The sequence below is a fragment of the Phragmites australis genome, chromosome 3 (genome assembly GCF_958298935.1).
Source record: "Phragmites australis chromosome 3, lpPhrAust1.1, whole genome shotgun sequence".
Classification (NCBI taxonomy): Eukaryota; Viridiplantae; Streptophyta; class Magnoliopsida; order Poales; family Poaceae; genus Phragmites; species Phragmites australis.
In genome coordinates, this window is record NC_084923.1 from 9,561,522 (window position 1) to 9,586,895 (window position 25,374).

A 25,374-nucleotide genomic window follows, 5' to 3' on the forward strand; every position below is an offset into this window, starting at 1 on the left:
CTTTTCACCTGTTGCACTCATCTTCTCTTCCATAATTTTCCCAATTCACCCAAATCCCTAACTTTCCCAACCTCAAATTTCCTCAAACTCTGCAAAAAAAAATTCTCCCAAATCAGAATCCACTGACGGATCTCTCCGATCGCCACCACGGTCAGTCTACTTCGCTCTGATTGCCCATTCAATCCTACGACCTTTTCTTCTATTTCGTAATTTTAGGTTGTTTTTGGCCCCAAAGCAGAGAAATTTCGAGATACTTGTGCTACGAATGACATGGAGAAGGAGGCGCGCGAAGAGTTGAATCCACTCCTTCAAACTATAGAGATCCCCCCGACATCTGACCCAAATCAGAAGCCTGATTCAACGCCGCCTTCCGATCCCAATCAGAAGCCTGGTTCGTTTTTGTGATTCTTTTTGAAAATTTTCTCCCAAAAACTACCTGCTGGATTTTGCCTGATCTCTTTGTGCTATGCTCAATTTGATAGTGAAAAAGCCGACTCGGCAATGGGCCGCATGGACGCGAGAAGAGGAGGAGAATTTCTTCAATGCGCTGCGGCAAGTAGGAAAAGTAAGTTCTGGATGCAATGCTCTGTTGTTATTTGCAAATTAGTTAGTGCATACTAATTGATAGATGGTAATCCCGTGTCCCTTTTCCAGAACTTTGAGAAGATTACACACCGTGTCCAGAGTAAAAACAAAGATCAGGTACTTCATTTTCAACAAGATGTTACTATGACATTTTACGTTTAACTGATCTGGGTAGTTCAAGGTGAAAAGGTTATGCATTAGACTTCGAATTTTAGTCCTCTACAAACTGTTCTAAGGGCTTTCATTTTTCATGATGATTAGAGTTGAAAGAACATATATCATATGTCAAGAATCCAGAATTGACTGGCATTTTACTGCTAGAAGATTATATTCCCTACCGACGCCTTTGTTGTTGGTTGACATAGCATCGGCATCCCTTTAACATTTACATATGCTTAATTGATTATGGGAAGCCATTCTTTCTGATGTTGATGCAATAGAAGGTCTGCAGGAGGGAGGATTGTATCATTGCAAGCTCCATCTCAACATTTCTTTGAGGATGAGCTCCTTCCCCTTGCAGCCATCCATTCTTCTTTACTTGTAGCCGATTCTACTTATTTGTTAATTCCTTTCAAGCTTGTGTGTCTGATGGACAGTTCAAATCCAGATCATGAGATCTAGAACCACACGTCAATGTTGCTAGCTTTCATTTAGGTCTAGCATCTTTCAGACTTTTGGGTTTTCTTTCTATTGTCCTGTCTTACATTTAGGCCTACTATCGCAGTGCCATCACCTTGACTATAAAAGGCACACACTTCACATTTTACACTGCACCTAGAGCAGCTTGAGGCATTTTTTCACGCTGCTTGTTGCTTGAGTGCTAGGTGTGTGCATCTTTGACAGCACTGGGCAGTTTGCATGATTTAAGTGACAACCACCAAAAAGATTAATTTAGTTTTGTAATTCTTTCTTACTACAAATGTTTAATTTTCTCCTACAACATCACATTGCTAGTTTATTGTACAAAAGATTTGCTTCCATTGTATATAAACACAATGTAAAAACATTCAATGCTTTTCGTGCAATATAGGTCAGACATTACTACTATCGTCTTGTTCGACGGATGAAGAAGCTATTGGGTCCTGGGTTCTCACTTGATGCAAAAAACTCCAAGGATACCATTGCTGCTATGCTCCGCTGGTAATTTAATAAATCTTATGATGTGCAAATTGTCTGAGAAAACATAGTTCATACTTGGCTTTATTTGCATAGCATTGTAGCAAAAAACTAGCAGTTACTTTGTAATATTTTCTAAGCCATCTTTCTGGCGTATTCTGTTACTTAGGATTCAGATATCTTGTCTTTCTATTACAAACCATGCTGGTAGATTGTAGCTAGCTGGCTATTATACCTGAAGGCTAAGACTACCGGTCATCGTTGTGCTGTTATGTAGTAGACATCTTGTCCTATTTACTTGTCTGTTGTGTATCTTTCTGTCAGAACTGTCAAGTCAAAATGGGTTTCTCTAGATTTTGAAGAGCTTGGCTTATTCCTGCGTTACATACAGCATCTAAATAAAGAAGAACTTATTCATATTAATGACAATTTCAGTGCTAAGGCTGTGCTTGTTTTACTGCTGGTGGAAAAAGAGTTGTGGGAAGTAGAGGAAGGTTACTTAATAATTTTTTTTATTCACATGTGAATTGCCCTTGAGAAAATTGAGTGGATATTGCCTGTCGTTGATAATCATTGCCATTTCAGTTGAGCTTGCACCGTTTCTTTTACATTGCGTTGAAAATTCTCAGATATTAGCTGGATTTGATGCAGGTGGTCTCTGCTTGAAAAATTTAGCTGCAGCGCATCAAAGCTGCATCTGAAGCCTCGGAGATTCAAAACATTTGTAGAAGCGTTGGTGTGTTACTTGTTTGTCTTCAAGTTTTTTCTTTCAGTACGAAATTTCTTCAGTTTTTTCTTCTTCTGATGCAATATGTCCTTTAATAGGGGAATCAATTGCTAAAGGACAGAAACAAGTCCAGAAGAAAGTGTCTGAGAGTGGATATGTGCCTATCTTCTCCATCTTCAGTTGTTAGCAAGACTCCCGGCAATGAGCCTTTCCCCGTAAAATTCTTGTCGGTGGATACTCAAAATGGTAGCAAAGTAGCATCTCCTAAGGGGGCATTTTTCAAGCGGATCGCAGAAACAAATTCTAACAAGTCAGGAGCAACTAAAGGGGACCTCTCTGCCACAAGAACTGTGAAACAAAAAAGGAGGGCAGGTGGACCATCTTCTCTTTTCTTTTGATCGGACTTAGCTATACTCGTATTTGATCGTACATAATCTGCATGCTTTTAGTTTTGACGAAGTATTTGATGATTTAACAAAAATTATCATATAGAGGAGCTCTATAGTGTTGAACCTTTGTTGCATTAATGTGGATAGCTGGTGACCTGTGTTTTAGGTGGCGTTGTTGCATCTTCTGCATATAAAAAATGGGAGAGAGCGGCCATGGCTGGTGTTTCTTTAGTTGCTGATGCAGCTGAAGAGCTCGAGCGCAACACAATTAACCCGAGCTTGTTATGTAATGTTGATGCAAGAACGTTGACTTCATCAGCAAAAAACCTTTCTACAGCTGATGGTATTGCTTCTAGCGGTTGCATTTTAGTTTTTGTATTTACTGAACTTTGTTCACATGCTATCTGAGGTTAACAGTGGCAGATGCAGGTTCATATTGTCTTGATGTTTTTATTCTGCATTGGCAGGCATTAGCACAAATCATATGAAGGAAGTAGATCCACAAGCACCCGCGAAGCTTAAGCTGCAGTTATTTCCAATAAATGAAGCTACACGGAAGGCTTTGGAGAAGGTAAAGCATGGTCTCTTGTCACTAGAAAACTGCATATGAATCACATTTTCCCTGCGTATATAACATGACAGTTATTACTGCTGAAATATTGGCCGAGCACTCAGGTTTCCATGGTCACATAAGTACAAATTATAGATGAAAGATGACGCATGGATAACTTGATTAGTGCTCTTTGCATTTTGAACAAATTTTTCTTTATTATTGGTGTGGGATTGAGATCTTTTGTTCAGTTCTACAATCTGTGAGCAATTTGAAGATGACATGACAGCCTTGTCTCCTTTTAACAGGATGAACATAATCCATATCTGGAGCTCACATTAAGCTCTAGGAAGAAAATATCATCTGTGCTAGAACATCTGAACCGCAAATGGGGTAACTCAAATATCACATCTGGAGAGCTTATTCTTTTTCCTTATTGTGCTCATCAAGAGGAATTAGCTACATATCAGCGGTGGACAACAAGAGATACTGTTGCAGTAGCTGATGTGTTTCTTTCTGTGAATAGCCCTTCTCTTTTCCGATTAAGGTATATAATTTCTCTGTTTGATATAAAATCATAATCCACAAGACCACTAGTTAATGATTGCTAACTGTTTCATGGACCTATTTTTTTGTTAAGGTATGGTTGGTTTTCCCTTGTTGAGCTTGAAGCAGGAGTAAGTGAAATATCTTTGACCCATTTTGAGAATTGCATGATGCCGGAAGACATCCAAGTCAAATCGCCCTCAGGAAATAAGGCTTGTGTGCAAAAGGATGGTACTTTGCTCAGTAACTGTATTCATGGGAAATATCCTTGTAGTTCAAAGTACCAGTCAACATTATTGCATATTACACCATCTAGTACAGGCAAGAACGCTGAGGTTCCAGAGCAGCCCACTAATGCGTCCCCCTCACAGTTCGGCAGGCAGAAGCAAGTTCAGGTGTCTGTAACTCAAGCTTTTGAGGTTCTACTTCCTGTCTCTTGCATACTTCTGTAAAGTGAACAACTGAACGTTCCTATGGGCTATCTTCCTTTTACTAATCACATCTACTATAATTCAGGATGATCACGGAATGAATCGTGCTGCAATATCCGAAGGAGAGTGGGCAGATACCCTTACTGATATGAGTGTTGGATACTTACTGACCGAAGCATCCAAGGGTGCTAATTTGGATTGTATAGGGACTTCTAGTGTCAAAAATGCTTTGTTTCTTGAGAATCCCTGCAGCTATGACTCGTTTGATGCTGCTGTTGCCTTTCATGCTTCTCGTTATCAAGCATCAGAGCAGCCAGCCCATACTTCCCATTCAACCATCTGGGGAGCAGAAGATACATGTGACGAGTTCAGTTTTAATTTGTCAGGAGCCAGGAAGCAAGAAGGCTCGAACACTCCCTCTAGCAGCTCTCCTGATAGTGACAATGAAGTTCATCCTTCAAATTCGGAAGGGTTTCAAGGTTTTCTTCAGGTCTGCTGACACCTTTTGGGCTCTTCTACAAGCAAAACATGTTTATACATTTTGGCCTTGTTTATTTATATATTGTTTCATGCAATAGGATTTGGCTGCAGCAGAGGCTGCTGATAATCCTTATAACGACGATGCCAAAGATGAAGAAGAGCTTTGTGCCGAATCACCTCCCCGAAATGACGGCACTAATGAGTTGAAAGATCAGTCTCTAGCTGACATATATTGGGTATTAGACGAAATCATAGCATTCCTTCTTATAAAGTGGCATTATCTGACCTGAAGCTTACATTATCTTATTTCTTGACAGCCTGATTCGCTTGGACCACTGGACTTGGAGATACCGTCCGTGAGATATCAAGCTGATGACTTACTCTTAGGGGACAGTCAAAATAGTTGGAATCGCATGATGGCAAATAGCCTGGATGCATTTCGAAACCTGTCATTCTTCTCGATGGATAAGAATGACTCGATTCCATCCATCATGTAGAACTGGGGGCGTTAGGGTTCATCCATCTCTACTTGCTGCATTGGCTATGAAGGAACTGCCATTGCTGCATTTCGCTGAAGACGAGGCTTTATATTGTCCAAGTGAGCTGTTTGCTGCTAATCCAACAGATGCGGACTTGCTACATTCGAGAGGGACGCATGTTGTTGTAAGATAACATAAAGGATGCGCTAACCTGTATTCCATGTAAATTGTGGTGTTATTGTACAAAAAGCACATACAGGCGCTTGGCTACAATAAAGCTTCTCTGGCCGTGTATAAGATCAATTTGCCCAATGCTTAATGAGCGCAGAATGTTTGTGCACTGCATCCGGTTCACATCTGATATGTCGACCTAGATTCTTCAGCGCAATAAGTTCAGAAAATATGTGACACTGAAGGTGAAAATAATGACTTCGGGGATTGATTGCATGAGATAACGGATTTTATAGGGTTCTTGCGAGAACAATACTGTTTATTACGAAATTTTTGATATCTAACTGGAAAGAATTTTTGTGAGAACAATACTGATTCTTGCAAAAACTCTGTTATCTAACAAGTGAGAACCCAAAGTTAATTTAAGGTCTAGAAGAAAAATTGATACTATCAAGCTATTCTTCGCTTGTTGTGCTTTTCATTGACTACCCCGCTTTGGAAGCTTCTTTTTTGAGGGGGGTGTTGGTGGAGGGAAGGGCGGCAATTATAACACTTAGAATTTCTTTTGAGCTGATAATATTTAGAATTAAGATTAAATGTAAGTCAAGAGATGAGGTGATAGTAAGATAGAACGGTTAATACAAGAGAGATGACGACTAGTGCTTAAAATGTGACCTATCACGTTTTAGGTATGCCTTTATCTAAAATTTTACAACTCCAATTCACATGTACATGGATCAGTGTGCATATATGCTGTTAAATTTACAGTAATCAAGAAAAAAATATTTATGCGGCTTTGAGACCACGGTAGTGCACCTACTTATCTCCTACTTTACAAACCTTAGAAGCGAAGGAAGAAAAATTGAAACGAGCAGAAAGGGAAAGGAAGAAATCTCAGAGGCAATCCTAGCCGTCGAAACCACCCACCCGGCGGCTATATGAGGCATCCACACGATAAACCCTAGCTCCTCCGCCCACTCAGAGCCTCTCTCGAAAACCCTAGAACCCATCCTCCCCGGCGGCGGCTGCCTCCTCCTCCTCACGAATCAACTCTCGCCTCGCGAAAATGGTAAGCGTGACCTCCCTCAGCGCACCTCTTTCTTCTCCGGTTTCCGCCTCGTCTCCGTCGAATAGAGCCCGTCGCGCGCTAACAGCCGGTGGATATTTTTTTGTTGCCTTGCAGAGCCAGGAGGCGGTGAACCCGAAGGCGTACCCGCTGGCGGACGCGCAGCTGACGATTACGATCCTCGACCTCATCCAGCAGGCCGCCAACTACAAGCAGCTCAAGAAGGGCGCCAACGAAGGTATCCTATCAATTCCTTTCTCGTGTTTACTGTGTTGTTTTCTGTGACTTTTGGGGTATGTGGTTTTAATTTTTTGTGCCTTGTTCAGCGACGAAGACCCTGAACAGGGGGATAGCGGAGTTCGTGGTGATGGCGGCGGACACGGAGCCGCTCGAGATCCTCCTCCACCTCCCCTTGCTAGCTGAGGATAAGGTACCGTTTTTTGCTCTTCCCTTTTGTTTTGTTTCGCATATATGTTGCACTGGTGCTGTGTGATTATTGTTTGTACTGTGCGGTCTAGTAATATTGGATAGTTTTTGTGTCTTTGTGGACGTGTAATCTGTACGTTGTGTTCGTTGTGAATATGTGATATTGTGATGCTGCTAAGTCTGTTCATGGTGTGTCCATGTTGGGTTATGAGTGAGAATGAGCTACTGCGTTCAATTGAACTGCTGGTGTGTGTGTCCAGTTGTTGGAGGAACTCTAGGATTTGCATTTATTCAACTTGAGGTTAACCACTTGGTCTTCAATACACCTGGGATGTTATATGGACCCTAATTCATCGGTGTTCTTGCTTGTACTACGCTACCACTGCATCGTTGTTACTGTTGTTTGTTGGACAATAGGGGTTTGTTGTAACTCTGTCCAAAGTCTAATCTCTTAACCTGTGTTTTTAAGTCCTTGTTTTTATTTTTCCATGCTAAATGGTATGGAATGATATGTCCACTAATTACAATTGTTAGTTTATTCTAGATCATTTAATATTAGCACATGTTATTATGTGGCATAAGGCGTGCATATTGAACTATTGAATATTCAGCCTTTAAGTGCACACGATATACGGATCCCCTTTCAACAGATGTGCATTTATATAGTTCTAGATGCTTCTATTTGTGCTTTATCCTGCTTGAAGAACTTGCACGACTACTCCTATATGCACCTTTGATAATTACTGACTCACGGACTTTAAATTTTGACATGTTTCCTTTGGATTGCTCAAGCATTACTCGAGTTTGTTGAATACGACAACAGACACCCATGGTTAACTTATTTTGATCTATGCTATGTGCAGAATGTGCCATATGTATTTGTTCCTTCGAAGCAAGCTCTTGGTCGCGCTTGTGGGGTGACAAGGCCGGTCATTGCTTGCTCAGTGACCAGCAACGAGGGTAGCACACTGAAACAGCCGATACTGAGTCTCAAGGTGATTCTAACTCTACTAGATTTTCTGGTATCTATTATTTTGTTGTTTAAAACTTATTATTTTCTAATATTTGCATGTCCAGTGGATTAATCAAATTTAATGAATTGCAGGATGCTATCGAGAAGCTTCTCATATGATTTATAAAAGACCTTTCAGTGTGATGGGCCTCGGAGTGACACATTTTTCAGAGGCTTGGACTGGTGATGGCTTCTTGTTTACTAGATTTTGCGCTTTCCGAACTAGGTTTGAAGACTGTCATCATACTTGCGTTGTGCTGCTTCATTTTTTATTTGTGACTCATGTCAAGACATCTTGTATGATGGTGGTTAAATTTCTCTCAAGGTTCCGACCACTATTGTAATGCCTGATGACTATGGGTTTCAGAATTGATAGTTGGCTGGTTTCAACTTCCATGTGCCACTTGCAGCACAATAAGATCTTTTGTGACTAGGTAATTGAAGTTCATTGGGTTTCAAAGTTTAGTAGTACTTATTGGATTGGGCATAATTTATTTGCTTTTGGATTGTTAGTGCCCATGTTTTATCGAATTGATAGGGCTATGTGGCTAATTGGAAACCTAGCATCTGTAATAGAGTTCACTATTGTAATTTTACGATGACAATAGGGCTGGTATTTTTGCTCATGTGAGCAGCAGGTGCTAACTGGTCCCGTGGTCCGCAAGCAAATCTGGTTAACATTCATGGTGGGTGTTTTGGTTTGAACCGAAGTCTGGTCCTCGAGGAGCCGACGGCATAATTTTGTTTCGGGAATTGCTGTTTTGGTTGTCCCAGTTTTGTCTAAGTTGGTTCGAGAGATTTCAGTATAATAACACTAAATTCGTTGTGGAAAATTTTTACGGGGATGGCTCGAACTTTAATCTTAAACATGATTGAGGTCAATGTTCTAGCCAGGGCCAAAATTTGGATTGGTTTGGGTTGGCTCGGCGCGTCAGAAACATACAACTGCTTGCTACTTGATCCCTATGACTATCTGAATCGTTCTGTTTCTTGTACCGAATCGGATTTTGATTCGGTACTTTTCACCCACAACTCACCTTTTTATTCAAGCGCAGCGGCAACTTTGCTGCTGTTTCTAGCGTGGAAACCCCATGAGAAATTTCCGCAGCGATCAACGAGCCACCGATACGAGCACGAGCCGCTCGAGCGGGTTCCGCGGCCCTGCCCTATTAGGAACGGCTGGCGAGGGTAGTGCTTATCTATATTCGTATTTGTTGATTTTTTATCTGTATATGGATACATCTGTGAATGTCCACGGGTAAAGGCAGGAGCTAAACCCGTCACGTGCAGTAGCTATCGTCCATGGATATACCCTTTTACCCAAAGGGCGGTAGGGTGGGCCGACAGTGCAGTGAGGGATAGCGTCGTGGGCTCATGGTGACGGGCCTACGGCGTGGTGCTGGGCAGCGACGTGAGGCTGGGCAAGGTGACGATGAGCCTGCGGGGCGAGGCGGCAGGCCGATGGGGCTGCGGGGCGGGACGGTGAGGTAGCGACGCAAGGCGAGGCGGGGAGCGACGTGGTTTGTTGGGGGTGGAGCGGGGGTGTAGAGTATAGGCACAGATGCGCACAAGGTTTACGTTATCGAGCTCATGCGGTAACTGAAAATGCGTGATAATCGCGGTTATCGGTTAAAAATTAAAAAAAATTGAAAAAAATTTATTTGGTAAAATTTGAATTTTGAAAAAAAAATCGCGATTTTAGCTGTTCGGTAACCGCTCGGTTTTGGTCGGTTACCGAGCGATTTTCTCGCATTTTTGAATTAGTCGGTTACCGAGCGGTTTGGGTCGGTGACCGCTCGGTTTTCTCGATTTATCGAACGGTTTTATCGAATTTCAGCGCAGTTCAAAAAAAACCTAAAAAAAATGCTCAACCTTGTAAAATCAATAACTAATTCATCTAAGCTTCAAACAAGTGAAACAAATTTTATTGGCTTTCTTGTAACATGATCTACATGATAAAAGTATTTATACTCATAAAAAAGTTCAAAATTTTCTGTGAGAAATTTTATTTGTTAAACCAAGTTAAATGCATAGTTTACTCTTTGCTAATTCAAAAATCATAAAACTAATTTTGTTAGTCTTCTTACATGATCCTATGTCTTTTAAAAATACATGAACTCATGAATTAGTTATTCTAACATGCATGATTGTGTAAATGTGTTGCGACTAGATTAATTCATAACTGACCCATCACACCTCAAAAATTAGTGAAACCACTTTCATTAGCTTATTTATACTATAATTTACGTAGAAAAAATAATAGTAGACATGAAAAAGTTAATTACAATACTGTTTCTTAACATATTCACTTTATGCTTGTGCACTTTGTAAAAATCATAGAGAATTTAATAAAACTCTAAATAAAGTGAAATCAATTTTAAAGATTCTCTTAAAATATGTTTTATAAAATAAAAATATGTGTTTGCATGTTACACTTTTCCTTAACGTGAGTTAATAACTGAGCTGCACGCTTCATTTTTTTTATTTTTTTCAAACTTTCTCCCTATAGAATATGATGCAAACGACATTATTTTTGAAAAAAAAAAATTCACAGAAGGTCTTAGAATTGTGTCTAGTTTTTTTAAAGATTTTTTCTGAATTTTTTTTGAATTTTTTTATTTTTTCGAATTTTTTGAATTCAAATTTCGGTTACCGTTCGGTTTGTGAAACCGGACCGGACCGAGAAGGTCAGTAACCGCGATTTTTGGGTGGTTACCGACGGTTTTTTGAACGCTGGATGCGCATAGCTATTGGTGGCAGGGGACTAAGTGGATAAGTGGGCAAGATGCTAACTGAATAACTAAGGACATCTTCAGCAGTTTCTGCAAATTCAGTCCGTATTATTGTTTCATCCAAAAGCTAATGTTTTTACCGATTCCACAATACTATTTGAAACTCCAACAGGTACTCTATCCTACGCTACAGGGATGCCGGTGGGTGCAGGCATACTCCAAAGTTGAGTATTCTGCAATACTGTTTACAGGTTCCGCAACATTGTTTATAGAGTATGCACGTGGGTCGAGGGGGGAGGAGAGTAATATAAGGTAGGAAATAGCGTAGTTGCTAGAGATGAAAAAAAATAGAAGATACTGTAATAGTATTAGTGGATGCTATAATAGTAGTATAAATGATGAAATTTTAGAGTATCTGCTGGAGGTGGTCTAACGCTACGGTTTGGAGGTTTTAAGCTCATCTATCAGATAACTATGTGGATAAACGGATTTTATGGGTATAGATATGTTTTACTCATATCTATATTTGTCGGGTAGTACTCTTTTCCACGAATATACCTATGAATACCAAATACTACCTATGTTCTATCCTATTTAGGTATTTATCTATGGGTATTTATCAACGGGATAAATTACGTGTTAAGAAACTGTTGCTATCAGGTGCAGTTCAACGATTCCTCGAGAGAACGATTGTAAAATAGATACAATATAGAAAAAAGATTATCTATTCTTTATTTATCTATGTTTACAATGAGTGTTGCTTCGTATATATAGTGTTAAAAAACCCTAAGAGATGAAGACATATTAAAAAAGACCACATCTTAAGAAATTGAGACGGGCTCAAATCCTGTTGTAAACTTCATGTTCCTAACACTCCGTCTTGAGCACTCTCGCGAAATGCATGTCTCATCAAAGCTCTCAAAAACCCAGTAAAAAAATAGGAGAAATAGTACATAACTCGCGACATGGTCACACGAATTGTCTCATTAAAAACCTTAACATGAGAAACTTCAGAAAACTTATCTAAGAGAAAATTAGTATAATTCAACCAAAATGATTCATATAATCTTTATGATTAATTTTGGGTACTTAATATTTTTTACTAAGATTTAATTCTTCGTAACGGTATTATGTGAAAAATATCCTCTGAAATGTGTAACTCTGTAAGCCTCATCATTCCAATACCACGAACACATCTTTTAAAAATAGATACATGGAGAAACTTAGTGAATAAATTTGCAAAATTTTCACATAACTTAGTATGCATTACCTTTATTTTGTTCATCTTATGCAATTCGTGAGCATAAAAGAATTTAGGGTTGATATGCTTCGTTAAATTGCTTTTCACATATCCTGATTGCACTTGTGCGACATATGCAGCATTATCTCCATATATAATGGTAGAGATGTTAGTAGTATTTAAATCACATGACTGCTGGATATGATTAATCACTCTTCTAAGTCATGCGCATTCTTGTGCGGCTTCATATAGAGCTATTATTTTCAAGTGGTTAGTCAAAGTAGATATAAGACGTTGCTTGGACGATTTACAGGAAATTGTAATTCCACCACATAAAAAAACATAGTCAGTCTGTGATTTCGTTGTATACGGGTCTGATAGGTATCCAGCATCTATGTATCCAACCAGACTTAGGTCCTGATTCTTTTTGTGGAATAGACCTAGATCTTTGCTATCTTACAAGTAACACATAATATCCTTCACACCCTTCCAATGCCTTTTAGTGGGCTCTGCATTGTATTGTGCAAGTAGATTTACTGCAAACGCTATGTCTGACCTAGTGCAATTAGCCAGATACATCAGCTCATCTATTGCACTTAAGTATGGGAATCATGGTCCCAACACTTCCCCCCTCTTCTCTAGGTCTATATGGATCTTTGATCTGCTTGCAATGATCTTCCAACCATAGATGTTTTAGCGAAAAATGATTTTTCAAAACTAAACCGCTCTAGCACTTTCTAAGTGCAGTTTGACTGATGTACAAAGATTCCATCTACCACATGCTCTAGCTGCAGGCCCAAGCAAAATTTGATTTAACCCAAATCTTTCATTTCAAATTCAGATTTCAAGTAGGAACTTGCTTTCTCTATTTCTTCTTTTATACCGATGATATTCAGATCATCTACATATACAGATATTATACAAAATATATTATAGGACCTTCTTATGAATACACAAGGATAATCCGTATTGTTCATGTAGCCTCATTTTTCAAGAAATTTACTCAAATGATCGCACCACATTCTACCTAGCTATTTTAACCCATATAGCAACTTCTTTAATTATACACTATAAAGATGTCTATTTCCTCTATCCTGATTCGGCAATGGTATTCTTTCAGATAACTTTATATAAATGTCCGAATCTAAGCTCTCATAAAGATATGCGGTCACAACATCCATCAATTTCATTTTTATCTCCAGATTGACTGTCATTGAGATCAAATATCTAAAGGTAATGCCATCCATCACTGAAGAATATGTTTCTTCATAATCAATGTCTGGTCATTGAGTAAAACCTTGCGCCACTAGTCGTGCTTTGTACCTCACAATTTTGTTCCTTTCATTCCTCTTATGAACAAAAACCCATTTGTATCCTATTGGTTTGATATGGGGAGGTGTGCGGCGTACTGGTCTAAAAACCTCTCTTTTGTTCAGGGATAACAATTCAGTTGTTATTGCCTTTTGCCAATCTTTCCAATTTGATCTCATTCTACATTCAGTGAGCGATGCAGACTCATGGTCAAGATCTATAATTGTGGCAATTTTATTTGCAAAGTATGTATCGACTATTGTGGTTGCTCTATTTTAGAATTTCCCTGAATTTATATAGTGTATTACTATTTCATCATAGACTGCACTTTCATATGTTTTTTCATCTTGCTCTTCATAATTTCTAACTGTTGGAGCAAGGTTCTTTAGTTTACCAGCGTCGATTTCAGCGCACGTATTTTTGCTGATTTCTTCCTGCGTGGGAAGGTTCAAATCTGATATGCCTACTTCCTGAGGTTCCATACCATCGCTAGGTCTCAACTGACTCCCCTTCTTCTTCCTTTGGATTTCACACGATGATCTGGAAAATTATTCCTGATTTATATGATCTGTGAGATCAACTTTGCAAATATGTGGTTGCGGTAGATAATAAGATACATGCGATCATTTCGTGGATGTGTCTATTAATACTATAAAGTATCAAAACAGGCCAGAAAACGGCTGAATAGGATCACAAATATCTCCTGGATTCGGGCTAGGAATGCAGGAATTTAATCTTATACCTTCAAGGTAGTCGATCTTATTATTAATTTTTCGGTAGCACATGAAGGATATACAAAATCTTCATGATTCGGATTTTTTTTCACATTTATGTCATGACCTTGTGAGTTAGTAATTATGTTCCTCATCATTCTAAGACCAGGGTGAACTAATCTATCATGCCATAGAAAAAATAATTCTGCACTATGAAACATAGTTTTCAAGGTAGTGAACATTTCATGTGCCCTAATGTGAGTGTAGTATAAGCCACTACTCATAGAGGAAAGTTTTTCTATTATTCTCACTTCGCTATCACATTTAGTGGTGTGTAAGTACTCCCTATCCTCTTCTTCATCAGTTTCTATATGAAAACCGTTAGCGCGAATGTCTTTAAAACTTAAAAGATTTTTTGTAGATTTAGAGTACAACAATGCTTCTTCAATGTGCAAAATAGTTCTTATAGATAGTATGATTGTGGTTCTTCCAGAATCTACTGTGCATTTATCACTATCGGTGACAGTTATCACTTTTCCAGAGCGATTTCTAACAGACTGAAAATATATCATTTCTCTTAAGATGGTGTTTGTGGTTCTACTACCCACAATACATACTTTCTCTATGCGGACGCCACACATATTTTATGAATAAAGCATTCAATCATTCATATGCAAGTAAGTAGCAACAAGACTAAATGCTTCATTAACTATTAAAAAAATATTTACAGCTAGGTTTGTTCTTCTAGAGCTTACATTTATTCATTCAATCCTTCTAAATTCAACAACTAAATAAATGACTAATTATTCTAATTCTAGATAGAGTCTGTGAAATATTCGACCACTTCATTTTCAATGGCTTTCTTTTCCACTTCATGCTTCATGGCATCTTCTATAGCAGTGAAGGAGGGCAAAGTAGAGGCCTCCACATCCTTCATTAGGAGATCTTTCACTGTCGGTGTAGAAGCATCATCAACTTATATGTGAGATGCTTCCCTTTTAACTATTGTTGCTTTGTCCACTTTCATCCCCACTGTAATGGTGAGGTGTGCTTCTGACTGCTCATTTTTTGTTTTTTCGGTAAGCTTCCACAACATGCTTTGGTGCTTTGCAAATTGGGACCAATGGCCCCAAACACCGCACTTATAGCATGTTTGGTTCTGCTCACCATATAATTTGACTTCTTTCTATCTTCTATTATCATCACCAGACTTAACTTTGTCTACCACCACTTTCTTTCCTCTCTTCCCCCACTTCTTATTACGGTTTTTGCGCACTTTGAAAGAGTTGTGATTGACTTATAGGCCACTACTCTTCTCTTACGGTTGGAATAAGAAGTTCTTGTTTATAATTTCGTCATGAACCTCATGGAGTTCCAACATATCAATCAATTCAGAATACTTCTTGTAATTCGATTGACGGTGATTGCGTGCGGATTCTGCCACATTTAGGTGGAAAGTAGAGAGAGTCTTCTCAATTTTCTCCTCTTCTATGATATCTTTCCCACAGAGACACAATAGTGTGCAAATATGCTGCAGCACAGAGTTGTACTCTCTAACATGCTCGAAGTCATAGAAATGGAGCCGCACTCATTTTTGCTCTGCGAAAGACTTGATGGTGTACTTAAGATGCTCAAAATGCTCTTGCAGTGCCTCTCATAGTGACTTAGCGCTGGTCATTACCATGTACTCATCCTTAAAAGTGGGAAAGAGATGTTGGCAGAGAAAATGAAGTGTCTGATCATTCTCATCCTCTATGAGAACAATTGCACTACTTGTTCCGAAACCAATTGCAGCGCGAGCCTTTCTGCTCAAGTACAATTCAGACATCTGATGCCTAAGCGAGATAGTTGCAGCCATCTGCACTCAACTCAACGAACACCTTGTTCGTGATGCCAATAATTTACAAATTTAAATGACACAAGTTTAATACTAGTAAAGTTGCATCGTATTGCTAAATATGATTGCTGCAAATTTTTCGATATTTTCTATACTATTATATGAATATTACTGAATTTAAACACATAATAGGCAATTTAAACAGTAAAAACAATAATTAATAGTACATAAACAATAATAACATAATTAAGTACTGCATAATTGCAAAAATAGGTACAAAATTCAAATTTTAGGGTACTTCTATGCAAAAACAGAGCGTCTAGATTATCTTCAGAATATCCAAGGGCCTAAACGCAAAATTTTAGGGATTGCACTCAAATATTGAAAAAACTGGGAGGCTAAATGCAAAATTCAGATTTTTTTCTTATTTGTCATCGATTTTTATTCCTTTTGGGCCAGCCTGCCATCAAATGGGCTGGTCCAGCCCATCCGTTCGCCACGCATATATACGACAGCTAGGGTTTGGAAACCCTAACCACCTCCCAACTATGTTGAGTTGTGGTAGGCAACGCTCAGTATCGTGCAGGGCACCGACACACTGGCTAGGCGGCGGCCCAGCTGCATACGGTAGGCGCAGGGCATGGTGCATGACGGCGGCGCGCACTTCGAGCGTCTCGGTGGCTCGGTGGTGCACAGTGCATAGCGACGCCGACCGTGGCTGTGTCAAGCGACGCAGGTGGTGACGAGGGGGGCGCCGGATCCGAGCAGATCAGCCGTCGGAGTGTGATGGTTGCGGCCTGAGCGGACGACAGGGCACAGCGGAGCGTGAAGGCCACGAGCTTCATACCGGCGATGTACCCCCTTTTTTCCTTTTTCTTTCTTTCTATTCTCCGATTTGTGGTGGTGGCCTTCGAGCCACCTTAATTTTGTGTAGGAAACATCACCGGTTTGTCGACCAGCGACGTGGTGACGGTGGCTACGTGCCCCTCCGATCTCACCGTGTAAATCGTTGCAATTGGGCGCTACTGTGCACACGATCACTACTTGTTCATGCAATCGACTCTACACAACGACGATGTTCATGCTACATATTTGCTACTATTCATACGATTCAGATCTATTTTGATACAAAATACACAGTAACAACGAGTATACGTACTTGTGAGCGAGACGATCTAATTTCCTAGCTTATCTCTTGACAGAGTCTCATGCTGATAACATGTTAAAAAACTACTGCTTCCAGATGTAGTCTAGCGATTACTCGAGAGAATGATTATAAAAGAGAGAAATAATATATGAGAAATACTGCCTATTCTTTATAAATTTATATTTAGAATGTAGAGTGTTATCCTCTCTCTCTCTCTCTCTCTATATATATATAGTGTTACAAACCTCAAAAAAATAGAATTGAGATATATTAAAAAAGATCAGGTCCTTAAAGGTTAAGCCGGTCCAAATTCATAGTGTAAACATGAGGTTTAATTACAGTTAGTTCGGCACCCCAGACCGCTGCGGACGCGCCTCGCCATACCCCGCGGGCTTTGCTGGCAACGCGAAGGCCGCGTCCCACGTGCCGGACCGTCATTGACGACGCTTCTTGTCGGTTCCGCGCCGTGCCGCCCCCACCCACCCCACCCTCCCCCCGACACTGCACACGGGACTACCCAACCGCACCTTCGCCTGCAAGCGGGACCCGGCCAATGTAGCCAATCGGGGGCCGCCACTTAACCCAGCCGCACCACCGCCTCGCAGGCGCAGCGTACCGCCCCAAGGACACCCGACTACTGATGTGTCTAACTGGCATGTAGGCTCACCGTGCGAGTGACCCAACCTGTCAGTGATTTCGTCTTGGGACGGAGCGCGTAATCGAGTTGGACGCGCAAATTTCCCGCACGACTCGGGCTCCTCGCCACCGGCTTTAAATAGCGGCCAACCCCCCCCAATCCTCGAAGAGACTTTCTTTGCTCCCTTTTCTCGCAGCCCTAGCAAAAATTTCCCCTCCCTCCTCACGAAACCCTAGCCGCCACGCCAAACTAAATCTCGCCACTCCAGAAATTTTCCGGCGCGTTCTCACCGCGAATCGGTCGTTTCCGAGCGATTCGCAGTCGATTACGCTGGCCTGGCCGCCTAATCCTGTGATCCGGCGGACTTGAGCGCGGTCTCTCGCGTCGGCCATGTCGAGGTGCTTCCCCTACCCGCCGCCGGGGTACGTGCGAAACCCAGTGGCCGTGGCCGAGGCGGAGTCGACCGCTAAGGTTTGTTGAACCATCGGATTTACACACGCACGTGCCGGATCGTTTGTTCTTGCCTGTTGGTTTTGATCGGATCTGTGGGTTGTTCGTGTGTGATTTGGGTATCGTACGTGCCGGGAAGCTAACCCTTGCGGTGGGTAGAAGACACTGAATCTTGTGTAGCTTTGCTGCGCGAGGTCGGTATGATTGATTGAAAACTTGAAGTGACAACCGCGAGTTCAGATCGATTTCTAATGTTGGCTGAATGGTTATGTTTTAAATACCAAGAAACCTAGAAAAACGAAATCGACTTGGCAGACGCACATTGCATTTGTAAAATTATGTATCCTGAATTTGCTTTGCTCGGAAAGATCCATATGACTGGGTGTAGCCATGTTGGAAGCTCTTTGCTTCTGGACTTAGATTGCATGGCTAATTATGGTTCTAGTCTCGAATTTATTTGGATTTTGGAGATGTGGTGCCCAAATTTGATTTGGAAAATGGTGGTTGGAAGATTTTGTGTAGTTAAAAACGGAGTGGCTGTGATATCATAATGCACTATGAAATTTCTTTTGAAACTGATTGTGTTACCATGACCAACAGCTGTGTTTCTTAGCTTTGATCGCTTTTCTAAAGTTCCGACAAATGATTTGCAACATTCTATAGTTTCTTCTGGCTTGCAATACTTGAAAACTGAAATTGCTCCAATATGATTGTTTTCAGCACATGCCTTCGTGATTAATATGACCGTGTACTACCGTTCACGACATTTTTCTGTGACTATTGGATTAGCTTTTCATTGGCTATACTCACGTTTGTTTTTTCTTGTATTTGCCAGCCTATGTAATCTATGGATTATGAAGAGTTGTCTTGTTGTATGATGTATTTTTGATGTTTGATTAACACTATAGAAATATCATCTCACCGCATTTGTTTGACTGTGTTCTTTGTTAGATTCTGTGCTATTTAGATTGAACAGTATTGCAGGTTTAATTAGCTTCTGTTGTATATAAGGGAATTTGTTCAATATGATTGTAAGGATTGCAATTATGTGGTTGTGAAGCATCCATGGCTGAACTGTAATTGATAGCACTTCTTCTGTGCAAATGCTACATTTGTTTCTTGCTGTGTGCTTGTGTAAGTACGAAACTACCTAGCAATATTACCAAAATGCTGCATTGCTTTCCCGCCGTCTGTTCTAAATCAGAACTGACGATTACTCTGGTGGCTGAAGCTCCACAAAGAAAGGGGAAAGGCTGAAAAGAAGAAAGACATAAGGAGTGACAAGAAAGCTTTCCAGGGTGAGACTTCTAAACATTCAAAGCACAGCCATAAGAAGAGAAAGCATGAAGATATCAGCACAGCTTGTCAGGAGCCCATAAAGGTCTCCAAAGAGTCAGTTGAACAGTTGGAGAAGAGTGGACTCTCAGAAGAGCATGGAGCTCCATGTTTTATCCAGATGGCACGCCGCTCTCCTGAGAGCTCACAGGACAGCAGTAAGAGACGAAAGGTTGTACTGCCCAGTCCTAGTCAAGCTAAGAACGGTGGGTTTGTTGTTTTGTTTTTGTAGTAGTAGCAATTTTGTTTCAAGATACGGGTTTCCTAACTTGTGATTTTGCAGGGAACATCCTTCGCATTAAGATTAAAAGTAATCCTGATTCCCCAGCAGCTCTTTTGGAGAAACCAAGGATTCTTGAGCAACCATTGGTCCAACAAATGGGAACAGGTTCAACCCTGCTGAGCAAGCAAAATTCAATCCAGCATCACAGTAAAATGAACGTGAAATCAACATCTGCTGCACAGCAAAGGATCAATGGAAGTCAAGCTGTACAAAAACAAGTGGGTATACAACTCCCTGCAAAGTTCATGCGGAGAGATGATCCCCAGTCTACGACAAAGGTTGCACAACAAAGAGAGCCCCAATTATCTGTGAATGCTGACCTTCTACCTGCAAAAATTTCGGGTACTGTAGTTCCTCCACCTGCGAGATTGATGGGAAGAGTTGATATTCTACCATCAAAGACGACAGAAAGAGTTCAAGCTGCACCTTCCATGGTTCTGCAGAGAGTTGATCAGCAGTTGCCATCCAACATTCAAAGAAAATGCCCCCTACCTTGTGCAAAGGTGATGAAGGAGACCATTACTTCTGTGATTCGCCAGCTAAAAGTGCTGCAGCCTCCCCTTATGCAAAATCCAAAGGTGGAGTTGCCTGTCATAAAGCAGCACCAGCAGCCTGTTGCCTCTCTTCCCAAAGAAGAGCCTTGCTCCTCCGGTAGGAATGCAGAAGCAGTTCCTGTGCAGGAGGCTAAGCAATCCAGGTCAGATCGAAAGAAATGCCGGAAGGTTGAGAAGAAGGAGAAGAAGTTTAGAGATCTATTTGTTACCTGGAATCCACTTCCATTTGAGTTGGAAGATTCCGATCATGGTGAGCAAGACTGGCTGCTTGGCAGCAGTACAAGGAACTCTGATGCCAGCATGACCAACTGCAGAGCAAGTGATGGTTCAGTACCGTTCCAATCAATGGAGCAGCAGCCTTCGTTGCAACCCAGAGCGACTCTTTTGCCGGACCTTCATGTCTACCAGTTGCCATATGTTGTCCCGTTTTAATCATCTGGTAGTGAGGTAGATAAGAAGTAGAAGAGATGTTGGGAGAGAGCTGTGTGGGTGCGGGAGATAATGGTTCCCTGCCACAATTTTCCAGCTCTGTTCCGGAGAGTGGTTCTTGTTTCAGGCCCATGTGTCTGGCAAGCCTGTAATGTTGGTACATTCTTTGACTCATTTATGTAGCCGGTTGAACAGCAAATGACTTGTTTCTCAGTTGTGTGTGGTGTTCTTTTATATGGATTAACAGTGACACGAAGAGCCAACAATTTTTTTATTAGCACGATAAAACGGAAATAAATTTTATAAAGACGGAAAGCTCATACTAAAGAAGAGAGAGAATAAACACGTTACTATAAAAAAAGATCTTTCGAAATGGATGATCTTTTCTTTTTTTATTTTTTCTTTCCTTTGCTGAACCTGCAGGTCGATGACAATCAGAAGCTTCTCAAGAAGCCTCTCGGTGCCGAAAATATGGCGCTGATGCTTTGATTCTGTACAGTACACGGTTTCGGTAGCCAAACCAAACAATGACAGCCCAGCTCAATCCCAAACAACAGAAGAGCCAAGTAAAAAAACGAAAATACATGCAAAAACGCAATCGGAAAGGCAGAGGCGTCAATCAATCGAAGCTGGAAGATCGGCTGCACCGTTCCCGCAGATACTCCTCCAGGGGGCTGAGGCCGCTGCTGTGCTCCGTGCTCGAGATGGACTCGGCGTCCTCCACGTCCAGCAGCGCGAGGCCCAGGTGCGACCTCACGTTCGCCGTCGGGTACGCCTCGTCGTCCAGGCAGTCTGGCTCCACGGCGGCGCCCTGGTCGGCGATGCTCGCTGTGTCCTCTCCGCGTAGTATGCTCAGTATCTGCACAACACAGTAGCAAGACGCTTGGTAAGGGTGGATGCATCTCTCAGACGGATTGCACGACGTCACGAGCTGAGCGGAAGCTAACGACTGACCTGCGATATCGGCGGCCTGAGGCGAGCCGACCTCCTGAGGCAGAGGGACGCCGCAGAGGCCATCCGCTTTACCTCGACCTCGTCGTGCTTCACGTTTAGGCTCGGGTCCAACAGACCAGAAATGTCGCCGCTGTTAAGCACCGGAGTTGCCTGTCATTGCAAGAAACGGCCACTCGTGTCAAGCAAAGCAATGCCAGGCTTATCCTGTACCCAGGATCATTGAAATTTCCAGTTTCTCCGGACTAGTGTCTGGTGATGAATTGAGAATCTAAGACATGACATCGAGGATTAGTAGGTCTTCTTACCCACATGACGAGACTTTCTTGGCCCTTCGGGGACGACCCGTCACCGCTGATGGGCTTCCTCCCGGACAGGAGCTCCAGCAGGACGACGCCGAACGCGTACACGTCCACCTTGTCGGTGACCTTCCCGTACATGAAGTACTCCGGCGCTAGGTACCCGAACGTGCCGACGACATCGCTGTGCGTCAGGGAGGTCGGATTGGACGGCGCCCAGATCGCAAGCCCGAAATCGGATAACTGTCACAACGAGGAGTTCAGAGTTCGCAGTCACAAGTGCCGAGTCCAAACGAAAAAACCTCGCAAAGATCGATGCGTGTTTGGTGCTGTGTCATTGTTGTAGTACCTGAGGCTCCAACTCTTCTGTGAGAAGGATGTTGGACGACTTGACGTCCCTGTGGATCACCGGCCGCGAGCAGTCGGAGTGCACGTAGCTCAGGGCCTCAGCGATCCCCAGCGCCGCCTTGTACCGGTTCTCCCATGACAACGTCGGCTTTGACCTTTCCCCTGCAAACCGAAGCATCAGACGTCAGAGGAGAGAAGAATAGATAACTGCTCCCACACCTTCCAACTGTTCTGAACACGACTCCTTTCCTGAAAACTACTCTCCTGTACTAAATCTTTGTCCGCAAAAATTCCCGGTTCCTTGGAACCAAATCCACTGCACTGAAGTGATTTTTTTGAGGGTGATATCAGTTCCAAGAACGTGCTTGTACCGTGTAGGTTGTCCTCGAGGCTGCCTCTGGGGAGGTAGCTGTAGATGGAGATGAGGTTGGGGCCTTCGACGCAGACGCCGATCAGCGGGACGATCCGGCTGTGCTGGAGCTTGGTGATGATGTCCACCTCGCGGAGGAAATCCTTGGACGCCTCGGCTGATGCCTTGGACAGCTTGATCGCCACCTGCTGCCCGCACGCGAGGCTGCCCTTGTACACCCTGCTGTTCCCTCCGTTCCCTATCAGATTCTCTGCAAGAACCCAAGAACGGAGATGACGACGACGAATCATGTTGAGGCGGTTTGATGATGGGAGAAGGAAAGGAACCTGATGAGAAGTGGTTGGTTGAGTCGTAGAGCTCCTCATAGCGGAACCACCGGCACCGCGCGCCGCCGCCGTCGAGCATTGCCCTGAGCTCCCCGGCGAGGCCGGTGCGCGGCTCGGGGGACGACGACGGCGAGGACCGCTTCGGCAGGCTCATCACCCACTGCACCACCGACTGCTTGCGCGGTCCCCCGTCCTTGGGGCTGAGCCCAGCGGAGGCGGCGGCGTGCGCGTGTCGGAGCAGCGGCCACCCGAGCCTCTGCTCGGGCGCCGTTCCGGCGCCGCCGACCTTTGTAGCGTCGTCGAAGGACTTCGTCACCGGCGCGGGGCCGCCGTGGGCGCGGCTCAGGGCGTCGAAGTCCATGGACCGCGCGCTCCGGTTAGGGTTCGGGATGATCACCTTGGGCTCCAGCCCCACGCTCGGGTGCAACACCGTGCGCAGCACCGGCTTCGGCTCTGCTCCTGCACACCAACTCGTCACCAAACGATTAGCGACTGGCTAACCAAGTCCATAAAAGGCTAAACCCACCATGCTAACTGCTCAGATTAAGAAGAGCTTAATTACCAAGTGGCGGCTGGGGGGCCTCCCTGACGAAGACGGCCTTGCCGTTCTGGATGGCGACGACGGTGGTCGTCGGCGGGAGCTTCTTGGCGCAGTACTTGGCCAGGCAAGTCGACCCTCTGAGCAACGCAACCAAAAAAAAAAAAATTTGCTAAGGAATGGTGACGAAACAAACAGTTGGATCATACAAAGGTTGCTGCCAGACTTACTCGAAAGAGTACTTCTTGCTGGCGCCAAGCACCACCACCATGGCGGCGCAAAGCTTGGCCTCCTTCACTAGCTCCTTCTGGATCGAGCTCCCCGGCGTCACACGGCCCACGAGAACAATCTGACACAAATCAACCAATAATAGCATGTGAATTTAATCGGCGGTGACATGGGACATGACTCCCTAGTAGCAATCACCACTGCCCATCTGCCTCCCATGCTTGCTTACTTCTTTCTGGCTGCAGAGTGCCTCGTACTCCGCCAGGTAGTCGTCCAGCGTCCTGATCAGGGTCAGAGTGTTCGTCTTGCAGAGGTCTCCAACCACAAACACAAAAAGATGTCAAAAAAAGAACACTAATAATTCGTAATCAGTTCACTAGGACTGAAACGAACTGCCGAGTTCTTGGCAGATACCAACCGGATTTGCGGTAAATGTGCACGGCGACGACGCGGTCGCCCGGCCTCGCCGCCTGGTTGAGCGCCCACCGGAGCAGGTCCCTTCCGACGGCGTCCATGTGCAGCCCCACCAGTATGCACCGGCCGACGCCGTCCCCATCCTCCCCCGCCATGACGCCCCCAATCGATCACCGGGAGCCAGCTCGCAGCTCAAAAAAATCACCGGCCAACGCACTTGTCCATGACACACAAAGCTGGTCCGTAACTAGGCCACCGGTTAGCTTAGCTCAGCCAACCAATCGCCGTTGACACAACACGATCCCGACTGCTAGCTGCAGCCAATGTGCGACCCGGAACCGCGCTGCTCGAATAGAAAACTGCCGAGGCGGCGGTCGTCGCCCTGGAAAGCGAGTTCCGTTACCAAGAATCGCTGCCTCTCCGGCCAGTCACTCACTTTGTGGCTGAATTCATTCAACCCAAACCGAAAGGGGGCGAGACGAGGAGGAAAATACAAGCGCAAGCGACCAGAGCGGGAACTATATCCTAAGCGAAGAGAGGCGTCGCGGCGAAGGGCGAGAGGTGGGAGGAAGCGACAGGGGTAACCACCTAAAATCTGGTTACCTTGTCAGGTTTCAGCTGCAGGGGGCGTATTAAAATTGGTTTCATGGCGCCACGCTCCGCTCAGCTCAACCACTCCAACCACGCACAAATGCCGCACAAAAAGCACAGTGGAAATCAACCGGCTGGCCGTGGTCGCCACGGCCCGGCCGGTCAGCGACGGCGAGCTAGCTAGGCCGCTGTTTTTGTGTTGCCGGTGAGCAAATGGTCCTAGCAAACCACGAGACGGTGACAGGGACAGGCGGGAGAAAGGAAGGAGAGGGAGCCGGGGATGTCGCGATGCTATGGTTTGCTAGGAAGAGGAAGAAAAATGTGGGCAATAGGATTCGCGATGGAGAAAGGTGACGAGGATGAGGATAGCCTGATAGGGCAAAGAATTTCTTGGCGGAGATTGGAGAGGCAGGGGGAAAAGCGAGCAATTGGAGAGGCAGGACAAGGCGCCATCGGAATAGCCCCCACATGGATGGAAAAAAACAAGTGAAAAAGAAATTGGAGTGCTCTTTCGGAAAGAAAAAGGGCATCCAAATGTTTCATTGGAATAATGAAGGATTGGCGGCAAAAATGTATAAATAAATAATATATGTCGGTGTATTTATCAAAATAAATAATAAATCGATATATTTACAAATTTAGCATATGTATTCGGCACTCAAA

At 43.3% G+C, this 25,374-nt stretch overlaps 4 protein-coding genes across 6 annotated transcripts; 3 read left to right on the forward strand and 1 right to left on the reverse strand.

The window, feature by feature from the left end:
• Positions 1–2: 2 nt before the first annotated feature.
• Positions 3–5,600, forward strand: LOC133912015 (TSL-kinase interacting protein 1). 3 transcript variants are annotated; one of them, XM_062354540.1, is made up of 14 exons: positions 3–150; positions 239–391; positions 483–565; positions 655–702; positions 1,616–1,725; positions 2,353–2,437; positions 2,527–2,800; positions 2,984–3,160; positions 3,285–3,388; positions 3,676–3,914; positions 4,008–4,332; positions 4,430–4,834; positions 4,923–5,060; positions 5,142–5,600. In XM_062354540.1, the coding sequence occupies exons 2-14, from the start codon at positions 271–273 to the stop codon at positions 5,319–5,321; spliced, it is 2,289 nt and encodes a 762-aa protein (XP_062210524.1). In that variant the 5' UTR covers positions 3–150; positions 239–270; the 3' UTR covers positions 5,322–5,600. The 3 variants fall into 3 exon arrangements, with proteins under 3 accessions (XP_062210524.1, XP_062210526.1, XP_062210525.1); XM_062354542.1 differs by having other exon boundaries at positions 4,008–4,308; XM_062354541.1 differs by having other exon boundaries at positions 29–150; positions 236–391.
• Positions 5,601–6,391: 791 nt separating this feature from the next.
• On the forward strand, positions 6,392–8,372 carry LOC133912016 (uncharacterized). Its single transcript, XM_062354543.1, has 5 exons — positions 6,392–6,543; positions 6,658–6,778; positions 6,867–6,970; positions 7,830–7,961; positions 8,072–8,372. Exons 1-5 carry the CDS (start codon positions 6,541–6,543, stop codon positions 8,096–8,098), a joined length of 387 nt encoding a protein of 128 aa, XP_062210527.1. The 5' UTR covers positions 6,392–6,540; the 3' UTR covers positions 8,099–8,372.
• Positions 8,373–17,750: 9,378 nt separating this feature from the next.
• On the forward strand, positions 17,751–20,859 carry LOC133912018 (uncharacterized). Its single transcript, XM_062354545.1, has 3 exons — positions 17,751–18,066; positions 19,277–19,586; positions 19,664–20,859. The coding sequence occupies exons 1-3, from the start codon at positions 17,986–17,988 to the stop codon at positions 20,647–20,649; spliced, it is 1,377 nt and encodes a 458-aa protein (XP_062210529.1). The 5' UTR covers positions 17,751–17,985; the 3' UTR covers positions 20,650–20,859.
• Positions 20,860–20,997: 138 nt separating this feature from the next.
• Positions 20,998–25,136, reverse strand: LOC133912017 (protein kinase STUNTED-like). Its single transcript, XM_062354544.1, has 10 exons — positions 24,125–25,136; positions 23,936–24,021; positions 23,709–23,827; positions 23,503–23,618; positions 22,941–23,399; positions 22,616–22,864; positions 22,246–22,406; positions 21,906–22,139; positions 21,601–21,750; positions 20,998–21,505 (listed from the first exon to the last, which is right to left on the reverse strand). The coding sequence occupies exons 1-10, from the start codon at positions 24,273–24,275 to the stop codon at positions 21,266–21,268; spliced, it is 1,965 nt and encodes a 654-aa protein (XP_062210528.1). The 5' UTR covers positions 24,276–25,136; the 3' UTR covers positions 20,998–21,265.
• Between the last annotated feature and the right edge of the window lie 238 nt (positions 25,137–25,374).

Bases quoted from the DNA above. Each gene is read 5' to 3' on its own strand.
- LOC133912017 (XM_062354544.1), bottom strand. From the start codon at position 24,275: ATGGCGGGGGAGGATGGGGACGGCGTCGGCCGGTGCATACTGGTGGGG. The intron at 22,407-22,615 runs GTACAAGCACGT...TTCGGTTTGCAG, and splicing joins CCTCGAGGACAACCTACACG to GGGAAAGGTCAAAGCCGACG. The intron at 22,140-22,245 runs GTACTACAACAA...TCGTTGTGACAG, and splicing joins CAGAAGAGTTGGAGCCTCAG to TTATCCGATTTCGGGCTTGC.
- LOC133912018 (XM_062354545.1), top strand. From the start codon at position 17,986: ATGTCGAGGTGCTTCCCCTACCCGCCGCCGGGGTACGTGCGAAACCCA. The intron at 18,067-19,276 runs GTTTGTTGAACC...TGGTGGCTGAAG, and splicing joins AGGCGGAGTCGACCGCTAAG to CTCCACAAAGAAAGGGGAAA. The intron at 19,587-19,663 runs GTGGGTTTGTTG...GTGATTTTGCAG, and splicing joins TCCTAGTCAAGCTAAGAACG to GGAACATCCTTCGCATTAAG.
- LOC133912015 (XM_062354540.1), top strand. From the start codon at position 271: ATGGAGAAGGAGGCGCGCGAAGAGTTGAATCCACTCCTTCAAACTATA. The intron at 703-1,615 runs GTACTTCATTTT...CGTGCAATATAG, and splicing joins AGAGTAAAAACAAAGATCAG to GTCAGACATTACTACTATCG. The intron at 1,726-2,352 runs GTAATTTAATAA...GATTTGATGCAG, and splicing joins ATTGCTGCTATGCTCCGCTG to GTGGTCTCTGCTTGAAAAAT.
- LOC133912016 (XM_062354543.1), top strand. The intron at 6,971-7,829 runs GTACCGTTTTTT...TGCTATGTGCAG, and splicing joins CCTTGCTAGCTGAGGATAAG to AATGTGCCATATGTATTTGT. The intron at 7,962-8,071 runs GTGATTCTAACT...AATGAATTGCAG, and splicing joins AGCCGATACTGAGTCTCAAG to GATGCTATCGAGAAGCTTCT.